Source organism: Eschrichtius robustus, chromosome 1 (genome assembly GCF_028021215.1).
Source record: "Eschrichtius robustus isolate mEscRob2 chromosome 1, mEscRob2.pri, whole genome shotgun sequence".
Classification (NCBI taxonomy): domain Eukaryota; kingdom Metazoa; phylum Chordata; class Mammalia; order Artiodactyla; family Eschrichtiidae; genus Eschrichtius; species Eschrichtius robustus.
The window spans coordinates 76,212,569-76,233,792 of NC_090824.1; the positions used below are offsets into that span (position 1 = coordinate 76,212,569).

The 21,224-nt window shown below is 43.2% G+C and overlaps 3 protein-coding genes across 3 annotated transcripts; all 3 read right to left on the reverse strand.

Annotated features, from left to right (window-relative positions):
* On the reverse strand, positions 1-441 carry EDDM3B (epididymal protein 3B). The gene has a single exon (XM_068534960.1). It carries the CDS (start codon positions 439-441, stop codon positions 1-3), a length of 441 nt encoding a protein of 146 aa, XP_068391061.1.
* A 5,196-nt stretch (positions 442-5,637) lies between these two features.
* Positions 5,638-21,069, reverse strand: LOC137767414 (ribonuclease 4). Its single transcript, XM_068548449.1, has 2 exons — positions 20,932-21,069; positions 5,638-6,958 (listed from the first exon to the last, which is right to left on the reverse strand). Exon 2 carries the CDS (start codon positions 6,939-6,941, stop codon positions 6,498-6,500), a length of 444 nt encoding a protein of 147 aa, XP_068404550.1. The 5' UTR covers positions 6,942-6,958; positions 20,932-21,069; the 3' UTR covers positions 5,638-6,497.
* On the reverse strand, positions 10,421-21,037 carry ANG (angiogenin). The gene is made up of 2 exons (XM_068548435.1): positions 20,932-21,037; positions 10,421-11,024 (listed from the first exon to the last, which is right to left on the reverse strand). Exon 2 carries the CDS (start codon positions 11,004-11,006, stop codon positions 10,560-10,562), a length of 447 nt encoding a protein of 148 aa, XP_068404536.1. The 5' UTR covers positions 11,007-11,024; positions 20,932-21,037; the 3' UTR covers positions 10,421-10,559.
* Positions 21,070-21,224: the final 155 nt, after the last annotated feature.

Here is a 21,224-nt window from a genome sequence, read left to right on the forward strand (position 1 = left end):
CTAGTTGCTGATATCCTCTAACAACTGCATGTCCTCTATGCCATCAACAAACCCGTTCATGCCACAATGGAATTCAATGTAGCTGTAGCTCTTGTAATCTTTGTAGTTGTTTTTGCTATTCTCCCGGTAGCACTTGAGTGTTTTGAAGGGATATGGGGCCCATATATATACATTTCTGTAGTGACCTCTCCCGTTCCTGATGCATATATGCTCAATTTTGTGCCATACGGTATAGACGAAGATGTGATAGTTCTTGTCTTTTGAAACAACTCTTTCCCTCATCAGATCACTGCATTTGTACTTGCTGAATTCCCAGTTTGTGCTAGGGTGGTGCCGTTTCACGAATTCCCTCCAGGAAATGTTCTGGCTGTGTACAAGGAGCCCACATAGAGGGAACAGCAGGGCCAAGAGAGGGCCTAGGACCTTTAGAGAGGATGCCATCTCAGTCACCAGGGCCACCTGTGTGTGTACAGGGAAGAGAGCGGAAACACTGCTGAGCTCTACCTTAAAATTCCTTTCTCTGCCAACGTAGGCCCTTCAACTAAATTTTATCATTTGGTTCCCAGGCTAGAAGGTGATAACTCTCATTAGATAATAAAGTTTATAAGAACTGAAAATATGCTACAGGCTGAGTGAGATAAGCACAAAGTTGTAAAAAACTGATGAAGTTTATTTTGAGAATTCCAAGTACCTCCTGTCTGCCCTCTCTTCCACCTGAACTGAAGAACAAATCACCCTCTAGCTAGCTGTTTTGCAGTCCAGATCAATTCTTTTTTTTTTTTTTTTTAATATTTATTTATTTATTTTGGCTGCACCGCGTCTTAGTTGCTGCATGCGGACTTCTTAGTTGCAGCATGCGGACTTCTTTGTTGCAGCATGCATGTGGGATATATTTCCCTGACCAGGGATCAAACCCGAGCCCCCTGCATTGGGAGCTCGGAGTCCTACCCACTGGACCACCAGGGAGTCCCCAAATCAATTCTCAAAAGAGCATGTGTCCTAAAGAAAATGGTATTTTAAGCTCTATGTCTGTGAGGTGGAAAGTGTTGTTGCCTTTTAAGGGCATACAGAAGATGAATAGAGACTTGGGAAATATTTTTGAAGCAGGAAGGCTTTGGTTCCTTGAAATCTGAGGCTGCAACTACGCTGACTCTGCAAGATGGTGCTTACGAGGATCTTCACTTCGTTATAACACTTCCCCAAAGCCTGTGTGAAACATGTTATCACTTGTGACTACCCACATCCCTTCTCAGAGGCCATTTCCCTAATTATCATCATTATAAACGATCTTGATTTATTGTTAAGAATGTCATCATAAAGGAACCCCAGTTTTGAAATATTGTTCTAATCAATCAAGTACCAAAATTGAAACTGCCCTCACAAGAGCTACTCTGGTCAAAATTAGAGCAGAGATTTGCTTGACAAAGTCTTCCCTTTAAACTAGCTCTCTGTCATCACTTACCATGAGGAGTATACCTGGCCCTGTGGAATCTCTAACCTGATTCTCAACTCTCTGAGTGTGATGTCCTCAGATGGGCTTAATAATAACTCCCTCACAAACCTGTAAGAGGCTAATGAGATACGTGTACTGAGAGCATATCTGAGAATGTCAAGTACTCCATCAAACAGAGCACAAGGGGTAGGCACGTTCTCATTTGTGGCACCCTACCCCTGGCTCAAAAGGCCTAAATAGGATGAAGAGAAGACCAGGATTCAAGCTGCTTCAATGTACAGTTGGCCCTCTGTATCTATTTGTTCTGCACCCAGGAATTCAACCAACCACACAATGGATTAAAAATAGTCCCCCCCCCAAAAAAAAAATCCAGAAAGTTCTAAAAAGTAAAACTTGAATTTGCTGTGTGCTGGCAACTACTTACATAGCATTTACATTGTATTTACAGCTATTTACATTGTGTTAGGTATTATAAGTAATGTAGAGATGATTAAAGTATATAGGAGCATGCGCGTATGTTAGATGCAAATACTACGTACGCCATTTTATATAAGGGACTTGAGCAAGCTTGGATTTTGGTATCCTGGGCATGGGGGCGGTCCTGGACCAATGCCCCCCATGGATACCAAGGGACAATGGTATTATGCTCAGGAAGATTGGGGAGGAAGTGGAGAGGAAGTGGGGAGGGGTGGAAGAGTGGAGAGAGGCTCCAAGAACTGTATCAGTGAGATTAACGCTGAGTTGAATCCAGGTCTTTGGTTCTTACAAGTTGGGTCACTGTCTATTCTTAATTCCACCATCTAGAAGTCCAATCAAGCCCTTTCCAGTGTTCCTGGGCCTTTCCCTCTAAGCATCCTCAGCACCAACCCTTCTAAACGTAACTCACCCTATTTAGATCCAACACGCCTGTCACCAGTTGTAGTAGGGATCAGTTTATGGATGTGAAGAGCAGAGAGTCTGTGTCTTTCCCCTTTTCTTAGAGCCAAGAAGTCTGCAGCAGTGAAGGAAGGAAGGAATAGCAGTGGGAGGTACAGTGTTCTAACTGATTGGCAGTGGGGTGGGGGTGAGGGTCAGCTTCACTAAGAGAACCAGTTCCTATAGCTTCTCATCTAGAATACTTGGGTTCACTGTGAGAATAGCCTGGAGCAAAGGTGTCAAGCACCAAAGACTGACTTGTGGGCATAAAGGAATTGCAAGGCCTTGGGTAATACCAGAGAGGGGTTATCTAGAGTTATCAGGAGACAACCAGAGATCTGGCTCCTAAACTCATTTCCCAACAAACTTCTAGGGGAAATTCCCTGGATGGCTATGTTCCATGGGAACTTCAGTGAGGAAAACCACATCTGGAGTTGTAAACTTTCATTGAGAGGTGAAAAGTATCTAGTCAAAGGCACAATTTGCGGATAAAGTGAGATCCTTGAATGTGTTTTCTATCAACATATTTCTTCAAGGGCTGTTCCTAGCTAAGCCTCCTTGGTTGAATTTCTCACTGGGCCACCTTGTTATCAGAATGCCATAAAGGGTAGCAGAATATGCCACCCCAAAATATGCCTCTGAGGGGAGCAACATTTGCCTCCCCAAAATGTGTCACTTTGGCATGTGGATTATTTTGAGCTGAAAACAATCATGGCATACAAGACTCAGGAAGAACCATTGACCTCCCCTCTAACTACCTAAAAGAATTATGGACAAAGAATATCACCTGCCATTTCAGGAAACAAAGGATATTGAAGCCATCAAGCCAGCAACCACTGCAGCCACCCGCATCGGTGCCCCCTGAGGGGAACTCAGGATGGAGATAAACAGGATACTGGCCCTAGATAGTCAAGTCAAGGTGCATCTCAAAGGAAAGATTTCAATGAGCCCAGACTCTTGCATCTTCTTATACATAGAAAAGTGCTAAGTTCATTAAACTTAAGATGCCTGGTTTTTCTTTAATTAACAGTAATCTTTTGATGTTCCAACTACCTGCTTGGGTTTTTTTTGAAAAACTCCTATATATCCTGGCTCCTCCCTAACCTCGTCAAAACAGTCCCTCAAAGCTATCTGAGAGGCTGTCTCCCAAGCTTAGGTCCTCAGTAAGTCCACCAAATAAAACATAATTCTCACCTTTTAGGTTGTGCATTTTTTTCAGTCGACAGAATGTAGGTAGGGGACTTGTTCCAGGAAGATAGTTACACCGTGGAGAATTATAGTATAATATGAACTATGTGTGTAGACAGGGAGGAACCTAGCAAAGTCTGTTTGTTAAGATTTCTCTCTGTCTTACTGTCTCTGCAAGGCTCAACAAATATTTGTTTACCACCATTTGCTCCTTTCAACTTCTGGTGAATTGCCTTCCTTCCTGTAATACTATCCCCAACATCCTCTTTTGTCTTTAGCTGAAAATGGTATTTGAGGTATCAGCTTGGGCCACTGGGGGGAGTTGTAGTCAGCTTTCTTGGGTGTCTCCCAAGCATACAGGAAATATACATTTTGTTAAGCTTCTGTTTATTTTTTGTAGTAATAATAATAATAATAATAATAAATAGAAATCTCAATTAAATAGAGTCAGGAGACCAGAAGGGGGAGCTCTCACGCTCTATGAGGATAGCAGAGCCAACAGGAAGAAGAAAGATTTCCTCTTCTTTCCTGGCTCAGACATTAAGAGACTGTCACAACTCAGTCAACAAAAAGCCATGCTCTCTTTGTTTACTATAGCCCTCCCAACTTCCTTTTCCCCTCTATAAAATTCTCCTCTCCATTTTTGCTGGAGACTTGCATGTGGCTCACCATGGTTGTAGACCTCAAATTGCAATTCTTTGCTGATCCCAAATAAAACTATTTTTTGCTGGAGAAATAACTGGCAGTCTGTTTGTTTTAGGTCAACATTTTCTCTTGTTAATCTATCTCTTATTACAGGGGGATCTCAGCCAGGTCTCAGAACCTAGAAGGATAGAGGGAAAATTCTTTTTCCTGTCCTATAGTCAGAATGTTTAGTTTATATCCAGAACTTGTCTTCAAAGCATGTTAGTAGCAATGCCATCCTGTTTCTTCTCTTTGAATGGGAAATATGTCATCAGGATTAGATGCGGACGTGTTGGTATTTACAGTAACTCTGGTGCACTTTAAACCCTAGCTCATGTCAAGTATTCCTTGAATAACGGGGAATCATGTGCTGATAGTCTAGACAGGGATTGTCTCAGAGGACGCTGTAAATCCAACTACTCTAGTTCTTTGGGTGAAGGGGGGGGTAAAAAGGCAGGAATTCTGGGCACCTGGGTATGGAGGACTTGAGAGATGACTCTAAGAAAAGACAAGATGGCCATCATGTGCCCATACATCTCGAGCCCTTCTCAGCAACTTAGTGTTATCTACTGAAGACCTAAATCAAGTAGTGACTCAAGGAATGTAGAGGCAGGAGGGAGACACTCCTAGGGCTCATGTGTGAAGTGGCAAGCTAAGAAAGAGATCCAATTTATGTCTGCTAATAACTCTTTTTCTGGGAAAAATCCCCAGTTCAAATTCTTCTAGGAACTTAAGTGAGGGGCAGTAGTTTCTCTTGAGTTAACAGGGTCTCCACTGCCATTAGCTCAAAATAATCCACATGCCAAAGTAGCATCTCTTGGGGAGGCCTCTTCTGAACCCCTAAGTCTTTTAACAGGTGGCAATATAGTACTGTGTACTGAAAATGTGCTAACAGGGTAAACCCTATAGATTCGCATCGTACACACACACGTAAGCGTAACCATGTGAAATGATAGATATGTTTGTTAGCTTGATTATAGTGATTATCTCAGAATGTATGTGTATACCAAATGAAGTTGTACATCTTAAATATAAATAATATATGTCTGCTATAATTCAAATGCTCTCAGTTCAGTCCCTTCTCACACACACACACACACACACACACACACACTTTCCTTCTTTATCAGTTAATGTCTTTATACATCTCTGTCCCCCAATTTGCTCCTAAATATTTAAAGGGAGAAGGAAGGGGTATGAGAATTGTCTTGAGAGGAATCATTCTCTCTGGAGCAAATGAGACAAATTTTTTTGTGTCATGGTCATTGATCTGACGAGCTTTAGTCTTGAGCCAGAGTTTATGAGGATATTAAAGTGTGTGCATGTTTATAAACTAGAGAAGAATTAAAAGAGGATAGGAGGGAGAAAAAAAAAATCTCACACACAAGACCATAGTCTTCTCAAATACCTGGAATTGAAGGTATCTTATTTCCTTTATTATAAGGAAAACTTGAAAAATCTTTCAGTCAGGAAGAGTCTTAATGATCTAGTACATTTTAATACTCTGACTTACTAGGGTGACTCAAAAGTTTGGGAAGAGGAAAAGAAAATCCCTTGTATCATTTCTTGAGCTTATTAGATCCAAACACAGCAAGGTTGCCACATTATACAGATAGAGCTCTCATGTTGCCAGTGTCTATTTCCAAATTTGTAATGCTTCCCCCAACAGCTGACATTTGGGAATAACAGAAACCAGATATTTTCAAAACATTCCTTGTGATGAAGTGGAAAAAGCCCTGGATTAGTAACCGTGTAAACTAGACTTTTGTCTCAGTTTTTCTACTAACCTTTTGGTCTTAGCAAATCTCTTAACTTTGGGCTTTTGTATATTGCAACACTAGCAGCAGCATCCCAAGGGTGCTATGGTAACAGCATCCCAAGGGTGCTATGGTAACAGCATCCCAAGGGTGCTATGGTATTAGAATGAGATAACTTAGATGAAAGCAACTTGAAATTCTTGAAGTGCTAAATAATGACTAAATTCCAGAGGATAAGATTAGAGACAGCAAAGCTGACCAATATTATAGAAGGAAGCTTATTACAGAAAAGCTCAGATTCATTGTAAGTTTATGTCTCATCTTTCTCTTTCATGCAATGTATTTAACAGAATTGGTTATATAATGAACAAAAAAAAAAAAAAAAGGAAAGAAAGAAGCAGTGGAGACAGAGCCTGGGACAGCTCAAATGCATTACTCATTGTTATTTAAGGAGTAAATTAAAGGCCAGCAGCTGGGCCATAACCCCTGCTGGGTGGCATCTATCTATCAAAGTGCACAGGCACCTCTGGGTTACCTTCACAGGCAATGACAACACGTCTGGTGCTGGCCTTGGCCCGGTATCTGCAGTTGGGAGCCCTGGAACTTCCTGTCTCCCTGCAGTCTGTGACCTTCACTACACCCTCGTGGCAGTTCATCTGGCCATTCTTGCACTGAATATTGGCGGTTCTGCAGATACTACGAATGCTCTGAAGGTCTTCATGAATGAAAGTGTTGAAGCGCTTGCACTGATGTGAAGTCATATTCCGTCTTTGCATCACCAAGTTGCAGTAGCCATCATTGCCTCCTGTCGCATCACGGTCCACGTGTTGCCGCAGGAATCGTTGGTACATGCGATCCTGGCCATAGGAGGGCTGTACCAGCCCCAGCCCCAGCAGGGTCAGCAGCAAGAGCAGAAGTAATGCATGGGTCCTCTGGAGAGCCATCACTACCTTGGAGATGCCTAGAGAGAAACCAAGGGGCAGGCAAAATCATCCCTGATTCAACAGGAAGTGAGCAACCCAAAGCAGCAAGGACAATTTTTGGAGCGTCAGACAGGTCCATTTCTACACAATGCAGTCCAAGGGTTAGCCCCAGCTGAACACCTAGTTTGATATATATGGTTACTCCTGTCCTTTGTTTCAAAGAGGCTGCTTCATGATGGTGGATCACACTGTGTGAGTGATTAAACGGCTGACGAGGGACCTGCACTTTATTCCACCTACAGCCTATCCTTAACGATAATGATTAGGATCAAACATAACTATCATTCTTTTAAATGCCAGCTTCTAAGTTCACAACCACCTTTTGCCTGTGCACAGAAAGATACGCAGCTCTATGCCATATTCCTGTGTCTGCTGCCGCAGATATGCGATATGGAGTTGGGAAGTGAGGGAAGTGAAGGAGTTGTGGGAAGCAGGATGGCAGGAAGAAATGATGTTCGATTTACCCCTCAACCCCAGGACCACTGGATACAACTTCTGAAGATACACTTGGCACTTGGGTAAGAGCTTCATCACAACAATGTACTTTGGGTTGCTTTTCCCAAATCCAGTTTTGCACAGTGCTGTCTACTTTCTCTCATCCTGCTTCTTTGTGACCAACAACATGGTTTAGCAAGATGACTAGCTACAGAGTAGATTAAACTATTCATACAAGAGCAAACCCATGACCTCAGCCACAGTAACCAACTGATTTAACAAAACATGGAAAAATATTATGAACAGAAGTCCAATGTAGACATCAATGGGTGCATCTCAAGGTTCTACCTACAACAGAAAATGAAATGATCCCCAAATCCTCCCAACACATACTTTTTGTTTAGAGCTTGCCCCAAAGGCTTTCTCCACCACACACGTCAAATCTCAGTAAGAGCTTCTTTTGATACTGTGATCCCAAAGACCTAGTTCTGCCACACTAACTGTGTGACCTTGGAGAAATTACTTAACCTTTCTCAGTATATTTCCTCACAAGTAGAATAAGCATAATAATAATACCTACTTCTTAGGAATGTTGTGAAGAATAAATGATAAAATCAATGTAAAGTGCTTATCACAATGCCTAGCCTATGGTTAAGTGTTCAGTAAATGTCAGCAATGGCCATTTTTACAATTTCCATTTTTCTTGGTTTCCTTTGTTCCCTCAATCTGATATAATAACAACTAAACTGAATTGCACATATTATTGACACCCTCCCTCTTAGTTTGTAGAGAACCTGTATTCCCAAGAGATTAGAAGGTTGTTTTTAAGCCAAAATATCTCAGCTATTAGAATTTATGCTATGTCCCTAGACAGATGTTTCCTCTCCAAAGTGCATGGAATTTTCTTTCTTTCATGTCACCATTCTTCAAAGGACTTGACATTTGGGGGTTCGTCTTCTCTTTTCCTTGCAAAGTCAACAAAACATAGTGGATTAGGATTTCAATTCTTCAAATGGTTGACCTGAGATAAAATGACTTGCCTGTGACTAAACGTTTCATTCTAAACAACCTTCGGTTGTGAGAGAACAAGAGATCAAGAGCAAAAACTACTAGGGTTGGCTACTCAGCTGCTAGCTCCATCAGCAGGTCAGGAAGAACCCTATCCCATTGCCGCATGATTTCCTGGGAAAGTGTCATGTGTCCTAACACCAGGGCAGGGTATGCAATAATAATGCTCTAAGTAGATGTTTGGAGATGTGAGTTTTCACAACTATGATGTGATCAATGTAATAATGGTCCATGCCTTTGACTTTCCCCATCAAGACCGTGAGTGGGCAAGAGTCTGTTTGGAAGCCCCATTACCTAATATTAGGGAGATAGTCCTGGTTGGAGAACCAGAAAAAAGAATCCAAATAGTCTACCAAACACTGGAAATTTCTTACTTCCTAAGGGTTTTTTGACTTTATAGTAAGATAAATTTTCTTTCTTTCTTTTTTTTTTTTAACACTGTACATTTCCAGAACTTTTTTTTTTTTTTTCTGTGTTGAGTCTTCGTTGCTGCACGCGGGCTTTCTCTAGTTGTGGTGAGTGGGGGGCTACTCTTCGTTGCGGTGTGTGGGCTTCTTATTGCGGTGGCTTCTCTTGTTGCGGAGCACAGGCTCTAGGTGCACAGGCTTCAGTAGTTGCAGCACGCAGCCTCAGTAGTTGCACCTCGTGGGCTCTAGAGCTCAGGCTCGGTAGTTGTGGCACACGGGCTTCGTTGCTTCGAGGAATGCGGGATCTTCCCAGACCAGGGATTGAATCCGTGTCCCCTGAATTGGCAGGTGCAGTCTTTAACCACTGTGCCACCAGGGAAGTCCCAAGACAAATTTTCTAATAAAAGAGGTTTGGAAAACCCTTCTCCCTACTTCAGAAAGAAATGACAATGTTTTCAATTTTGAAATAGATGAATTCAAGGCAGATATATTAATGTGTTGAGTGTGTACCCATAACCTACTTTTTCATCCTTTCCTCCATAAATTGAGTACTTTCAGTGAGGGTGGGCTCTCTGTGGCACCAGGACACTGGCCTATAACCCAGGTACTGAGGAACCAGGGCTTTTGGTCCATTTCAGGGCATGTAGGCAGCAGGGGAGGCCACCATGGGGAATACTGTGACCACTATAGTCATTCATAAGATGGCAAAACTAGTGATGCATAACTGTAATTTATTAACTACTTTCTAAATAAAATATCCAGGCATCTGTTGATGAAATTAGGTAACGGGAAGTTAACCACTGAACCTGTGGATTAATTAGCATACTTTACAGAAACTGTTAACCTAAGTTTGTATTTACTTGAAAACATATCAAGTTGAAGAAGAATAAAGGATAATCTTGGAATCTTTCTATGACCTCCCCAAGACCTCAGAGTTGCCAGACGTCAGTTGATAAAGTAAAAGATTAAAGAGAAAATAATGTAGTAATCAATTTTTTGATCTTTATATAAAATAACCATGAGAATATCCTGGCAGTGTTCCATTCAAAGCAATATCAAATTACTTCCTGCTTAAGGTAAGAGTGGCTACCCTGAATGGATTTTGGTATTCATGCAGGATTACAAATGTATGTGTGTGTGTGTGTGTGTGTGTGTGTGTGTGTGAAAGAGAGAGAGAGTGTAATTAATCTGTTGGTATTTAGTCCTAAACTCTTCTTCCTAAGGCTTAACATTTGTAAAAGTAATACTGGCTTATTAAAGGTGACAGCAAAACAATTTGCTTCTCCTAAAACTTCTGCTTAGTGGCCTTGAGCCCTGGAATTTTCCCAGCAATCTCTGTAAGATGAATTTAACATCCTTACCTTTACAGAAAGGTAAAGTCCACCTCCTTAATGCCTGATAAGGAACTGACTGATAAGGAAAAAGGCATTTCTATCCCATCCAACCCTCTCAGGGGACAGCTGAATAGAGAAAATGGGGAAGGATCAATAGACCAAGAATCAGTGAGAAGACTTTGATTCTTACTGATTTCAGAGACGTTTTTATTTATTAAGCATATTGTAAAACAGAAAACAAAAGATCAGCAGCTCATTTTCTGGATTCCTAGCAATGAATGTTGCTACAGTATGAGGGGGAAATGCAAGGAAAGAAGGGCAGAGCCAGCTCTAGGCTACTGCCTTGGAGGGATAAAGGACTCATCAAAGTGGGTGGGCAAGCCATTTTCACAGCCAATAACAATGACTCTGTACCCTCTTGTGGCTCTGTACTTGCATGGAGGCCGGGGGGACCTTCCTTTATGCTTGCAAGTGGTGACCTGGAAGGGAGACTTGCTTATTGTGAGATTGCCTCTGTAAGGTTCTCCATTCTTATCTTCACAGATGGCCTTGATGTCATTCTTGTTGCCATGAATAAAGGTGTTGACGTCTTTGCAGGGATTGATCAGGTTTCGGCTCTTCATTATGCTTTCACAGTATCTGTCATCCCGGCCCTTTGGTTTGGGATCAGAGTGCTGGGATAGGAAGTGTCTGTATCTGTGGTCATCCAGACCCAGGGTCAGTGGGGTCAGACCCAGACCCAGCATGAAGACGAAAAACAGGGGGCTCAGGACCATCACCATCTCTTCCAACAAAGGCTCCTGACAAGAGCAAAAGGAGATGCAGTAGGGGTACAGAAGCATTGCCAAATTAGGCTAAAAGGACAGGGACCTTTCCCTCTGACAGGGAGTCATGAATCAGGTATCCTCCGTCACCTAAGCATATCTTTTTCTTCTCCTTTCCTCATTAGTCTCATATGTCTTGTCAATCGATTCCTTTGGAAAGTCTATTTACAAGTTTCCTGGACACACCTTCCAGCCCCAACCTCTCTTTCCTATCCCTGAAAATTTACGTTTCTATCAGTTGTAACATTACAAAATCCATTCACACTCTTTAATTCATATTAACCAATTTAATAACAAACACTACATAAGCCCCTACTGGGTACCAGTCACCGTGCTAGGTCCTGGAACACAAAGACCATTAAGACACACCAAGTCTTGGACTCCCCAGGTGGCGCAGTGGTTAAGAATCCACCTGCCAGCACAGGGAACACGGGTTAGATCCCACATGCCACAGAGCAACTAAGCCCGTACGCCACAACTACAGAGCCTGTGCTCTAGAGCCCGTGAGCCACAACTACTGAGCCCACGTGCCACACCTACTGAAGCCTGTGTGCCTAGAGCCCGTGCTCCACAACAAGAGAAGCCACCGCCATGAGAAGCCCGTGTACCACAACGAAGAGTAGCCTCCACTCGCCGCAACTAGAGAAGAGCCTGTGCGCAGCAACAAAGACCCAACGCAGCCAAAAATAAATAAACAAATATATTTATTTATTTATTTAAAAAATAATAATTGGTATAGTGTCATGGATTTTAAATTAATTATTAATTTTTATACTGTGCTTTTCTTGTGTGTAAGTCAATAAACATATTTTCGTATTAAATATTTTTGTAGCCCTTAAAGAGGCCACAGGTTGTAGCACTGAGCCTGTAGTGCTGCTAACCAGCCCTGGGAGTACAACTGTGACTCTAGAAACACAAGAGGATCGGGGTTCTGCTGGTTACATGTGAGGGCATGTGACAGGGTGAGCGAAATGACCTCTCTTTCTTCCGTTTTTTTTTTTTTTTTTTTTAGTGAAGCAAGTAAAGTGTTTATTAGGAGGAAAAAGAGTACAGTACATGTGGATAGACACATGGAAGGGCTCAGAGAGAGAGAGACAGTCATGCCCTCGTGGTAGTTTGAATCACTTTTATGGGGCATTTCTCTACCTTGTCTGTTTTATCATAACTGTAGACAAATTTGGTATACTGCCAAAGAATTACCAAATTATACACTAAGAAATTCTTTGGTCATTCCTCAATTCTGAAATAAAGAAATAGTCACTGAAAAGGTTTCCATTAAGCACATAAGAGTATGATCTGTAATAGCAGCAGCAAAAGTGTGTTCTTGGGAGGTTAGCAAGAAAGTGGTACATGATTGGAAGAGTCACAGATAAAAGAATAACAAGTAGTCCTATATGGCCGCTGCTCCAACACAGCTGCTGGGCTGCCATGCTCCCCATGCGCCAAGCTCTTTACATTTACATTGTGCTTTTCAGTCTCCTGGGTGTGTTTTCTCTTTCTAGTTTTTTGGAAGACAAAGTTTTCTTGAACTGTAATCAGTTAAGTCTCTTGGTCTGCGATGGACAAATATTGCCTTCTAATGTCACAGGCAATTGTAGAATGGCAGGCTGTCAAGGTTGGAAGGGTCCTTAAAGGTCACACAGGGAGCAGAGGCCAGAATCCCAGAGTCCAAAAATCTGGGAGTAGAACCTGAGCTGGTAGTACCCAAAAGAGTCATTAGGTGGCAGTGGTGGATAGGAACGCTGTCTCCCACGCTGTAGAGAAAACAGTGGGTCCTTGTAGGAGGTGCCAGTATTGTACAGGGGATATTGCTGTTCACCGAAGGGGGTGTGAGCTGGCAGGTCTGTCTACAGTTTCTGTCCAACCACTCTACGCTTTAGATATTAACCCCAAGGACAGCTCACCAGTGTCAAAGCAAAAGTCGCAAAACTCAGGATATGCCCACAAAATAAAGATTTACCTCTTGTCAGGTTTCATGGGTGCCATTCCCAAACCATTATTCATGGGATCTTGAGCGAACAATTACCTGTTTACTTCTCAGTGTTTCCTACTCGTGCATAATCTACAGGAGGGCAGGACTCATATTATTCGCCTTGTATCATACTGCCTGCCTCACAGTAGACCCTCAATAATAACTTTTTTTAATGACTGACTTCATTTTCTTCTCCAGGCCTAAATTTGTTCATCTGTAAAATGAGAGCTGCTAGCTCTAAAAGTTTGAAATTCCCTGGTTCTCATTAAGCATAAGAGAGCCTTTCTAGTTTCACTAGCAGAAGTCCAGTGACCATGGAATTGTAAAGACAAGTTTGTATAAGTTTAGTTGGCGGCACAAGGCACCAGCTGGAAGAAAGAGATGATAGGATGGTGTGCAGCCCAATCTCACTGGTATGCATGATCCCTGAAGGCTCGGTGTGTAAGTCCAGCCCATACCGCTTCTACTTAAGGCACTGGGCTGACCCTACCTCAGGGCTTGTCACCCTAAAAAGCCACTTGTTTGTTGGGAGGTTGAAGGTCCTCATGTCCCAATCTGCGGAGGTAAAGGAATATCTTTGTTTCTGACTTACAAAATTTACACGTTCGTTCTATAACAACTCAGCTAAAGTTTGCTCAGGCTTATTGTAATCTTGACTCCCTGAGACATCCAGAAACCAAATCCCAGCAAATACACACCACTGGTGATAGTGGCTACCACTATATAACATCTGCTCCCCCCACTCACACCTTCCACAAGCATATATGCAATTCTAAATTTCCCAAAAAGAGAGGTAAAAGGGAATTGGAAGAAAACAAATAAGAGATTATTTGTGGTACAGAAGTGAGTCTGCCTAGGCCAACGGTGCAGCGCCTCACATTTGGTCAAGGGTGGTCAGACTCATTTACACATATCCTTCTAGACCTAAGCACATAAGTGTCAGTGGAATTTGTTCCAAATGTTCTTTAGACTAACTTTATCCTCTCTCTCAAACCAATCCCTTGGTCTTTATAAAAATTAACATTCTCTTCCTCTCCCCACAGGCAGTATTTTGTATTCAAGGGATCCACTGAACTTTATGCACCAGGGAATTACCTTGGCTTTTAATGACGAGTAACTATGGTCAGTGTACCTTCTTTTGATCTTGGGATGTGTCCCACTTTGCTTTCAAAGAGCACCCAAAACTTTCTTTCTTTTTTTTGATCCCACTGCACGGCCCGTGGGATCTTAGTTCCCTGACCAGGGATTGAACCCACGCCCTCCGCAGTAAAAGCACAGAGTCCTAACCACTGGACCACTAGGGAATTCCCCCAAAACTTATCAGGGAAGGTTATCAGGAAATTATCAGGGAAGGTTATAAGAAAACAGAGCTGGGACTTCACTGGTGGTCCAGTGGCTGACTCCGTGCTCCCAGAGCAGGGGACCTAGGTTCCATCCCTGGTCAGGGAACTAGATTAGATCCCACATGCCAACTAAGTTCGAAGGCCGCAACTGAAAGATCCTACGTGCTGCAACGAAGATCGAAGATCTCATGTGCCGTAACTAAGACCCGGCGCAGCCAAATAAATAAATATCGAAAAAGAAAAGAAAACAGAGCTTAAAATGTACTTTCTGTTTCTTTTCTTGTTAAGCCACATACAATGCCCATAAGGGGGGGGGGGGGTTCCGGATGCCCTTCAGCAAACAGCTTTACCAAATCTTTGGGGAGTTTATCACAATTTAGGAGTCTCTCCTAAACCTCCGTTTGCTCCTAGTCGCACAATTTCCCTTTATCTACATATAGGACAGTGGTCCCCAACCTTTTTGGCACCGGGGACCGGTTTTGAGGAAGACAATTTTTCCACGGACGGGGCGGGGCGATGGTTCAGGCAGTAATGAGGGCGGTGGGGAGCGGCAGACGGAGCTTTGCTCGCCCGCCGCTCACCTCCTGCTGTGCGGCCCGGTTCCTAGCAGGCCGCAGACCGCTACCCGCCCACAGACCAGGGGGCTGGGGACCGCTGATATAGGATATGCCCCAAAGAAATCTGTTTTCATTTTAAACTTTGGAATCTAATTCATTTTCTTCTTAATTCATGAGCTTGGGCCCAGAGGCTTTAAAAGGGGGGAAATAGTTTCACTGAAATGGATGGACAGCTAAAAATAGTATATAAACAAACAAACAAGTAAATAAATAAAACAACAGATTACCCAGATGGAAGAATTTTACAAAAACCTGGAAGTTTCCCTCCAACTGAAGAGAGGTTCCAGCTGTTTGTTCCTGGAGATGGGTTCCAGCTGTGTGAACCTGGAGGCCCCTGTTGGTTCTGATTATATAATGATCAGATGAACAGGGTGGGGAGACTAGATCTAAAACTCCCCAGTTGTGCAGAGACAGGCAAACCAAGGACACTGCTCTTGGACAAACAATGAGAGTCATTCACCTCTTCCCTGGGCATGACCGGGCCAAATATTAATCCACCTGCATAGATGAGAGACGTGTTCCAGAGGCAAAGTTTGATAAACATGGCCTCTTGTCCCAAAGTTGCTTTTCCTGACATCGTGGTTCTTACTTTTGCCCAGGACGGGACCGAGGTTTCATTGTTCCCATGCAATGATCTGGATCCAGAAGCTGTCGCGTCTTGGGCCAGCTCTAAGAACTGCCTCAGCAGAAGCCTGCAGAGTAAGGTGGGGTCTCTCAGCAGGATGTTGTTCCGCTGTGCTTTCTGTTTTACCCACATAATTTGGTTCCATGAAAGGGTGCTGAGTAGGTTTCACAGAACCAGGAAAGCACTTCCAGAGAAGGTTATGTGGCAGCTGTTAGCACCCTGCCTTTGACCTCAGCCTCCCAGCTACTAACCCTTACTAACCCTCGGAAATGTCCTTATCATATGTCCTGGGCTTCTCTTTCCTTTCTTCTTTACCTGTCCACAAATGACTAACTGTGAGCACTCAGTCTTCTGTTCCTTGTAACACAGTTGTAAAATTGATTATCTCCACCATCAGCGCAACACTGACATTGCATCCACTCGCAAAGTGGATTCGTTGCCTGCATAGAAAGTGGACTGAAGGTCACCAGGATCGCTTATAGATCCTGTGGTTTCAGATATCAGGTAGCAGCAGGAGGCCAGCTATTTCACAAGCCCTCAGCACCCACCGTCACTGATGTTGGATCTAGGACACTGTCATCTTCTTAAAAATCCTTAACCTTCTATTGTCATCCAGCCACCTCCAAGTTTTCAGTCTCCCTGTATTTTAGGTGTCAACTGAAGACAGGCTGCCTACCAGTAAAACAAATGCACTTGAAATCATCATAATAATTATAATAATCAGTGTTACCTTTCACTCTATGAAGCGCTCATATACGTGACTACATTTAACTGTCACCAAGACTGTGTGAGGTGGGTATCACGTAAGCCAGTTTTTCTTATGAGGAAACTCTGAAATCAAACAGCAGGGGCCCTTGACTGAAACAACCCTTTCTTTTTCTTTTGCTAATAACTTTCTTGCCTCATCCAGCTTCTGACTGTAAAAGCCTTCCATTGGGGGGGATTCCCTGGTGGCGCAGTGGTTGAGAATCCGCCTGCCAATGCAGGGGACAGGGGTTCGTAGTCCTGGTCCGGGAAGATCCCACGTGCCGCGGAGCAACTAGGCAACTGGGCCCGTGAGCCACAACTACTGAGCCCGCGCGTCTGGCGCCTGTGCTCCGCAGCAAGAGAGGCCGCGATAATGAGAGGCCCGCGCACCGCGATGAAGAGTGGCCCCCGCTCGCCGCGACTGGAGAAAGCCCTCGCACAGAAACGAAGACCCAACACAGCCAAAAATAAATAAATAAATAAATAAAGGAGTTCCTTTATTAAAAAAAAAAAAAAAGCCTTCCATTGAAGAGCTCCTCGGAGCACCTCTTATCTACTAGATGAGGTGCTACCCCATTCGTGAATCGTTCAAAAAAGTCAATTAGGTCTTCAAATTTACTCGGTTGAATTTTGGTTTTTAACAGAGCAAAGAGCAGTTGCGGGATGTGGGGCTCTACGGGCTCTAACAACGTGCCCAAACACTCACTTTCCTTTTATGGGCAAACACACTGCTTGAGAGGGGCACCTACTGTAAATTAATCACACATCACCGTTTAAACACAAACTGAAGAACTGAGTTTTAAAAAGTTATCAACCGTTACAAACCACACAGCTGGGTTTTGCTTTGTGATTCAATCTGAAGATCTTTTTCTTTTAGTAGTGAGTTCAGATTTATTAATACATATAATACCATTTAAAAAAAAGTTATCAGGACTTCCCTCCTGACAGTCCAGTGGTTAAGACTCCTCTTTCCAATGCAGGGGGCGAGGGTTCCATCCCTGGTTGGGGAGATAAGATTTTACAATGATGCTTCATGAGGCCAAAAAAAAAAAAAAAAAAAAGAGTTATCAACAAGTTATCACTTGTTGCAGAGAAGGCTGCCAGACAAATTGCTGACACCCTGAATGCCTCAGCAGTCCTGGACCAGGAAGCAGCCAACTCCCACAGTCTGTGGGGATCAAGATGACTTGATCAACATAACCCCACCCTAGTCTGATAAATCGCCTAAAAGCAGAGATTAGATACTCCACTCCAAAATCGTGCACATACAGTCCCATGGCCTGAAACACCAGTGCAAGCACCAGCTCACACAAACAGATCAGCCTCTGATTTTAGAGTTATGCAGTAGTGCTGGGGGGCAGCCTTCAGCCTCTGAACACAGCCGAGTCCTTTCTCTTCCTCTGGGGTTTCACCCGACAACCTTTGGAGATTTCACAACCTGTCCATAGAGCTGACAATGCCTAAAGCCAGCTGGTGAATGGTGAATGATTGCTCTCATTCTAATTGTTTTTCTTTTCACCTTGGCACAATGAGGTTATGATGAAACAGAATATAAGATTTTGAAAAAAATTTAAAAAGAAAGTTTTACTATTTCATTAAAATGCATCTAAGTGCTTACTCAAAATACTTATAATGAGGAACTACAGTCAACCCTCCACATCCACAGGTTCCCCATCCTTGGATTCAACCAACTATGGATCAGAAATATTTGAAAAAAATTCTAGAAACTTCCAAAAAGCAAAATTTTTAAGTTGCTGTGCCCCAGCAACTAGTTACATAGCATTTACATTGTATTAGGTATTATAAGTAATCTAAAGATGATTTAAAGTATAGGGAGGATGTGCACAGATTATATACAAATACTATGCCATTTTATCTAAGGGACTTGAGCATCGGATTTTGGTACCCTTGGCGAGGCCTGGAATTAATCCCCCTTGGATACTGAGGGACTACCTATAATCTATGATTAATGAATGTTGTATCTTTTTGTCAGTAACTTTAATAGATGTGAAACAATTGCCAATTGAAAAAAATGCTCATATGTTCTGACAGCTTGAACTTAAAGTCATCCCCCGTTTCCTGAAATGTTTTTCTCTCTCTCCTTAAAGCCAATAGCTTTCCTGCACATGGACACAGGAAGCATGGGTTCTCCTTCTAAGGCCTTAGTGCTGGTGTACTTTTCCCTTTATGCAGAGTACATATGTTTAATTCTGTCCTTTAGGCTAATTATAAAAGTAGATGATGGAGGGAAGGGATTAATCTCTAAATTCCTTCATAGCTCAAATTTTTTTAGGTCTATAAGCATGAAACTTATTTAGTAACAGAAGTAATGGTTAAAAGAGGATGAAGCCCACATGGAAATAAAGGTCACACCTCTACCTCCAGGAAGTAAGGGACACTATTGATTGAGGGAGGATGGGGACAAAGTCCTGCTGCCCCACCTATATTTCCAAACAAAGACAAACATTAAACATTCCATTTTCAACAAACTCTTGTTCTGTGCCCATTCACTCTCTCCCAGGTATTTCAATGTGTTCGGAGAATAGCTGTTTACAGAGATTGTTCTTTGCTCAAATAAAGATTAAATAAAAACTAAAGAGGGGTTTCACTGGCCTGCTGTGGTCCACTTTCTTGGCCATCTACTTTAATTTATGAATCACACTGGCAAATGCTTACAACAGTAACTCGGCAAACCCCTTAGTTTTGACTGCTTATAAGCTCACATCTGCTCTTTCAACAATAGCCAGAGCCATTCCTCTTTTCCTAGAATGATTTTCCCCAGCCTCCCTGCCAAACTATAGTTCTTCTCTATATTACTGGAGTACCTTCTTTCATAAAAGAGTCACGTTACCAACATCCTACAGTCGGAATTAGAAGAGGGACCTCAGAGACTATCTATCAACCCCTCATTTTACAGGTGAGGAACCAGGAACGAAAAAAGAATATGTGTCGCCCAGTGAATATATGCAGTTCCAGGGACTAGACGTTTCCCACTGCACCACACAGCGTTCATAATCCACGCTAGTGATTTCTAGGAAATCAAAGATAATTTTAAAGGTGCCAATGAAAAGTTGCTGTTTAAGAGAAAACTACTTTGGTTATTTCCATATATTCCCAAAATATTTTACTCCCCCGTTATCTGTTAAAAAGTTGCTTGAAATAAAGTGTCTTATCCTTCTGCACTAACTAGTTAGTAGCTGTGTAGTTAAGTGGCTCTTTGAATACCTCTGGCTGCTTCTGGGAAGTTAGCCATGTGCTATTCAGATAATTATGTCACTTGGGTCTCTAGTGATTACATTTATGACTTGATTGTGAGGTTCCCAATGACACAGGAAAGGTCTTGGCTCTGTTGGGGAAGAGGACATTTTCTTCCACCCTTCCAGGTTCTTCTGGCTGGTCTAAGAATCAAATTGACATGAGACAGATTGACAGGAGAAAATCAAACAGATGTTTAAAATCATGGACACATTAGAGAGACCCAGGAAAACTGAGTAACTCGCCAAAATGGCAGAAGCTCTCTCTTTAAATACCATCCTCCCCTCAAGGCAAAAAAGGATGTTGACGGTGGGGAGAGTCAGTTATGTTAGGGTACCAGGAAAAGCGCAGTAAACGAAAGTAGGGTTGTGATGCAAACTTAAGTCTTGGCTTTCTCCAGCAGGCAAGAGTTTGCAGATATTTGGTCATCCTCTTCTTCCAGGGACAGCGAGGGAGACACTCTTACAAATGGAGATTTCCCTTATAAATGTAAATGTTTCTTATTACAAAAAGTTAACTCCTACTAGGCTTTCAGGATTTTCCCCTTGCCTGCTGTTTCTTAGGAAATAACCAGGTTAAAATAATATGCTACAGAGACGTTTTGGGGTGGCAAATTCTGCTCCCCTACAGCTCACTTGAGATTTCCCCAGGCCCCAGAATGCTGCTGAAACTGTTTTTACCATCCTGCCTAAATAAGCCCTGTGTTGTTACCATTTGATGTGCTGTCACAGAGTAAGAAAGCTGAGGATCCCAAGGTTCCACTAAGAAAGCTTAGAGAAGAGGTTGTTGGCAATGTCTCAAAGAACTTCTCAACTCTGGCTGAAGGTGGGTTAAGGGTGAGGAGACAGAGGAGTAAACGGAAAACGAAAACACGAGTTCCCACATGTCAGTTATGGTTGCAAAAACTGGACAAGACCCGTTTCATAAATCTGGCGATCATCCTGGGTACCAAGCAAAAGAATCCTTAGTTTTGAGGAAGTGTAGGCCTCCCCGGATTTCCTTCGGTTCACCAATTCTGGGGTCCCCCTTAGAGCCTATGTTCCAGGCAACAGGCATTTCACGCTGGCATCTCCACTCAGCTGCGGAAAATAAGCATCGGAGTAGGAACGGGGAATCTCTAACTCTACAAGAACTGGACTTTTACCTTCCTTCCCATTCCTCAGCTCCTCCTGTCCGGTGCCGCAAACGCCTCCCCACCGAGCCCCACACTGCCTCTGCTAAGAGGCGACTCCCCCGACCCAAACGCCCCTGATGAAACTACTAAAAAGGAGAGGGGTGGGGAGATGGAGGAAGAGGAGCTGGAGGAGGAGGAGTGTGAACCCACCTCGGCCTCAGAACAAGTCTGCAGAAACAGGTAGAACGGTGGAAAGAGAAGTGTTTGCTTCTCACCCGCTTCTTCCTCCCTGTAAGGACGATGCGGAGCCGGTAGAAACGCAGACACAAAGAGGAGAGGAACGTCGGGGTGCGAGCCTTTTTGTAGTTGAGGCCCCGCCCGGTTTCTCCGAGAAGGCGCTTTCCTCCAGGACCCGCCTCCGACGCAGGCATCAGAGCAGCCCCCGCCCCAGGCGGAGGGGGTGGGTCCCCACCTGGGCTGGGAGCGAGCCTGGAGATCCGAGC

Bases quoted from the DNA above. Each gene is read 5' to 3' on its own strand.
- EDDM3B (XM_068534960.1), bottom strand. From the start codon at position 441: ATGGCATCCTCTCTAAAGGTCCTAGGCCCTCTCTTGGCCCTGCTGTTC.
- LOC137767414 (XM_068548449.1), bottom strand. From the start codon at position 6,941: ATGGCTCTCCAGAGGACCCATGCATTACTTCTGCTCTTGCTGCTGACC.
- ANG (XM_068548435.1), bottom strand. From the start codon at position 11,006: ATGGTGATGGTCCTGAGCCCCCTGTTTTTCGTCTTCATGCTGGGTCTG.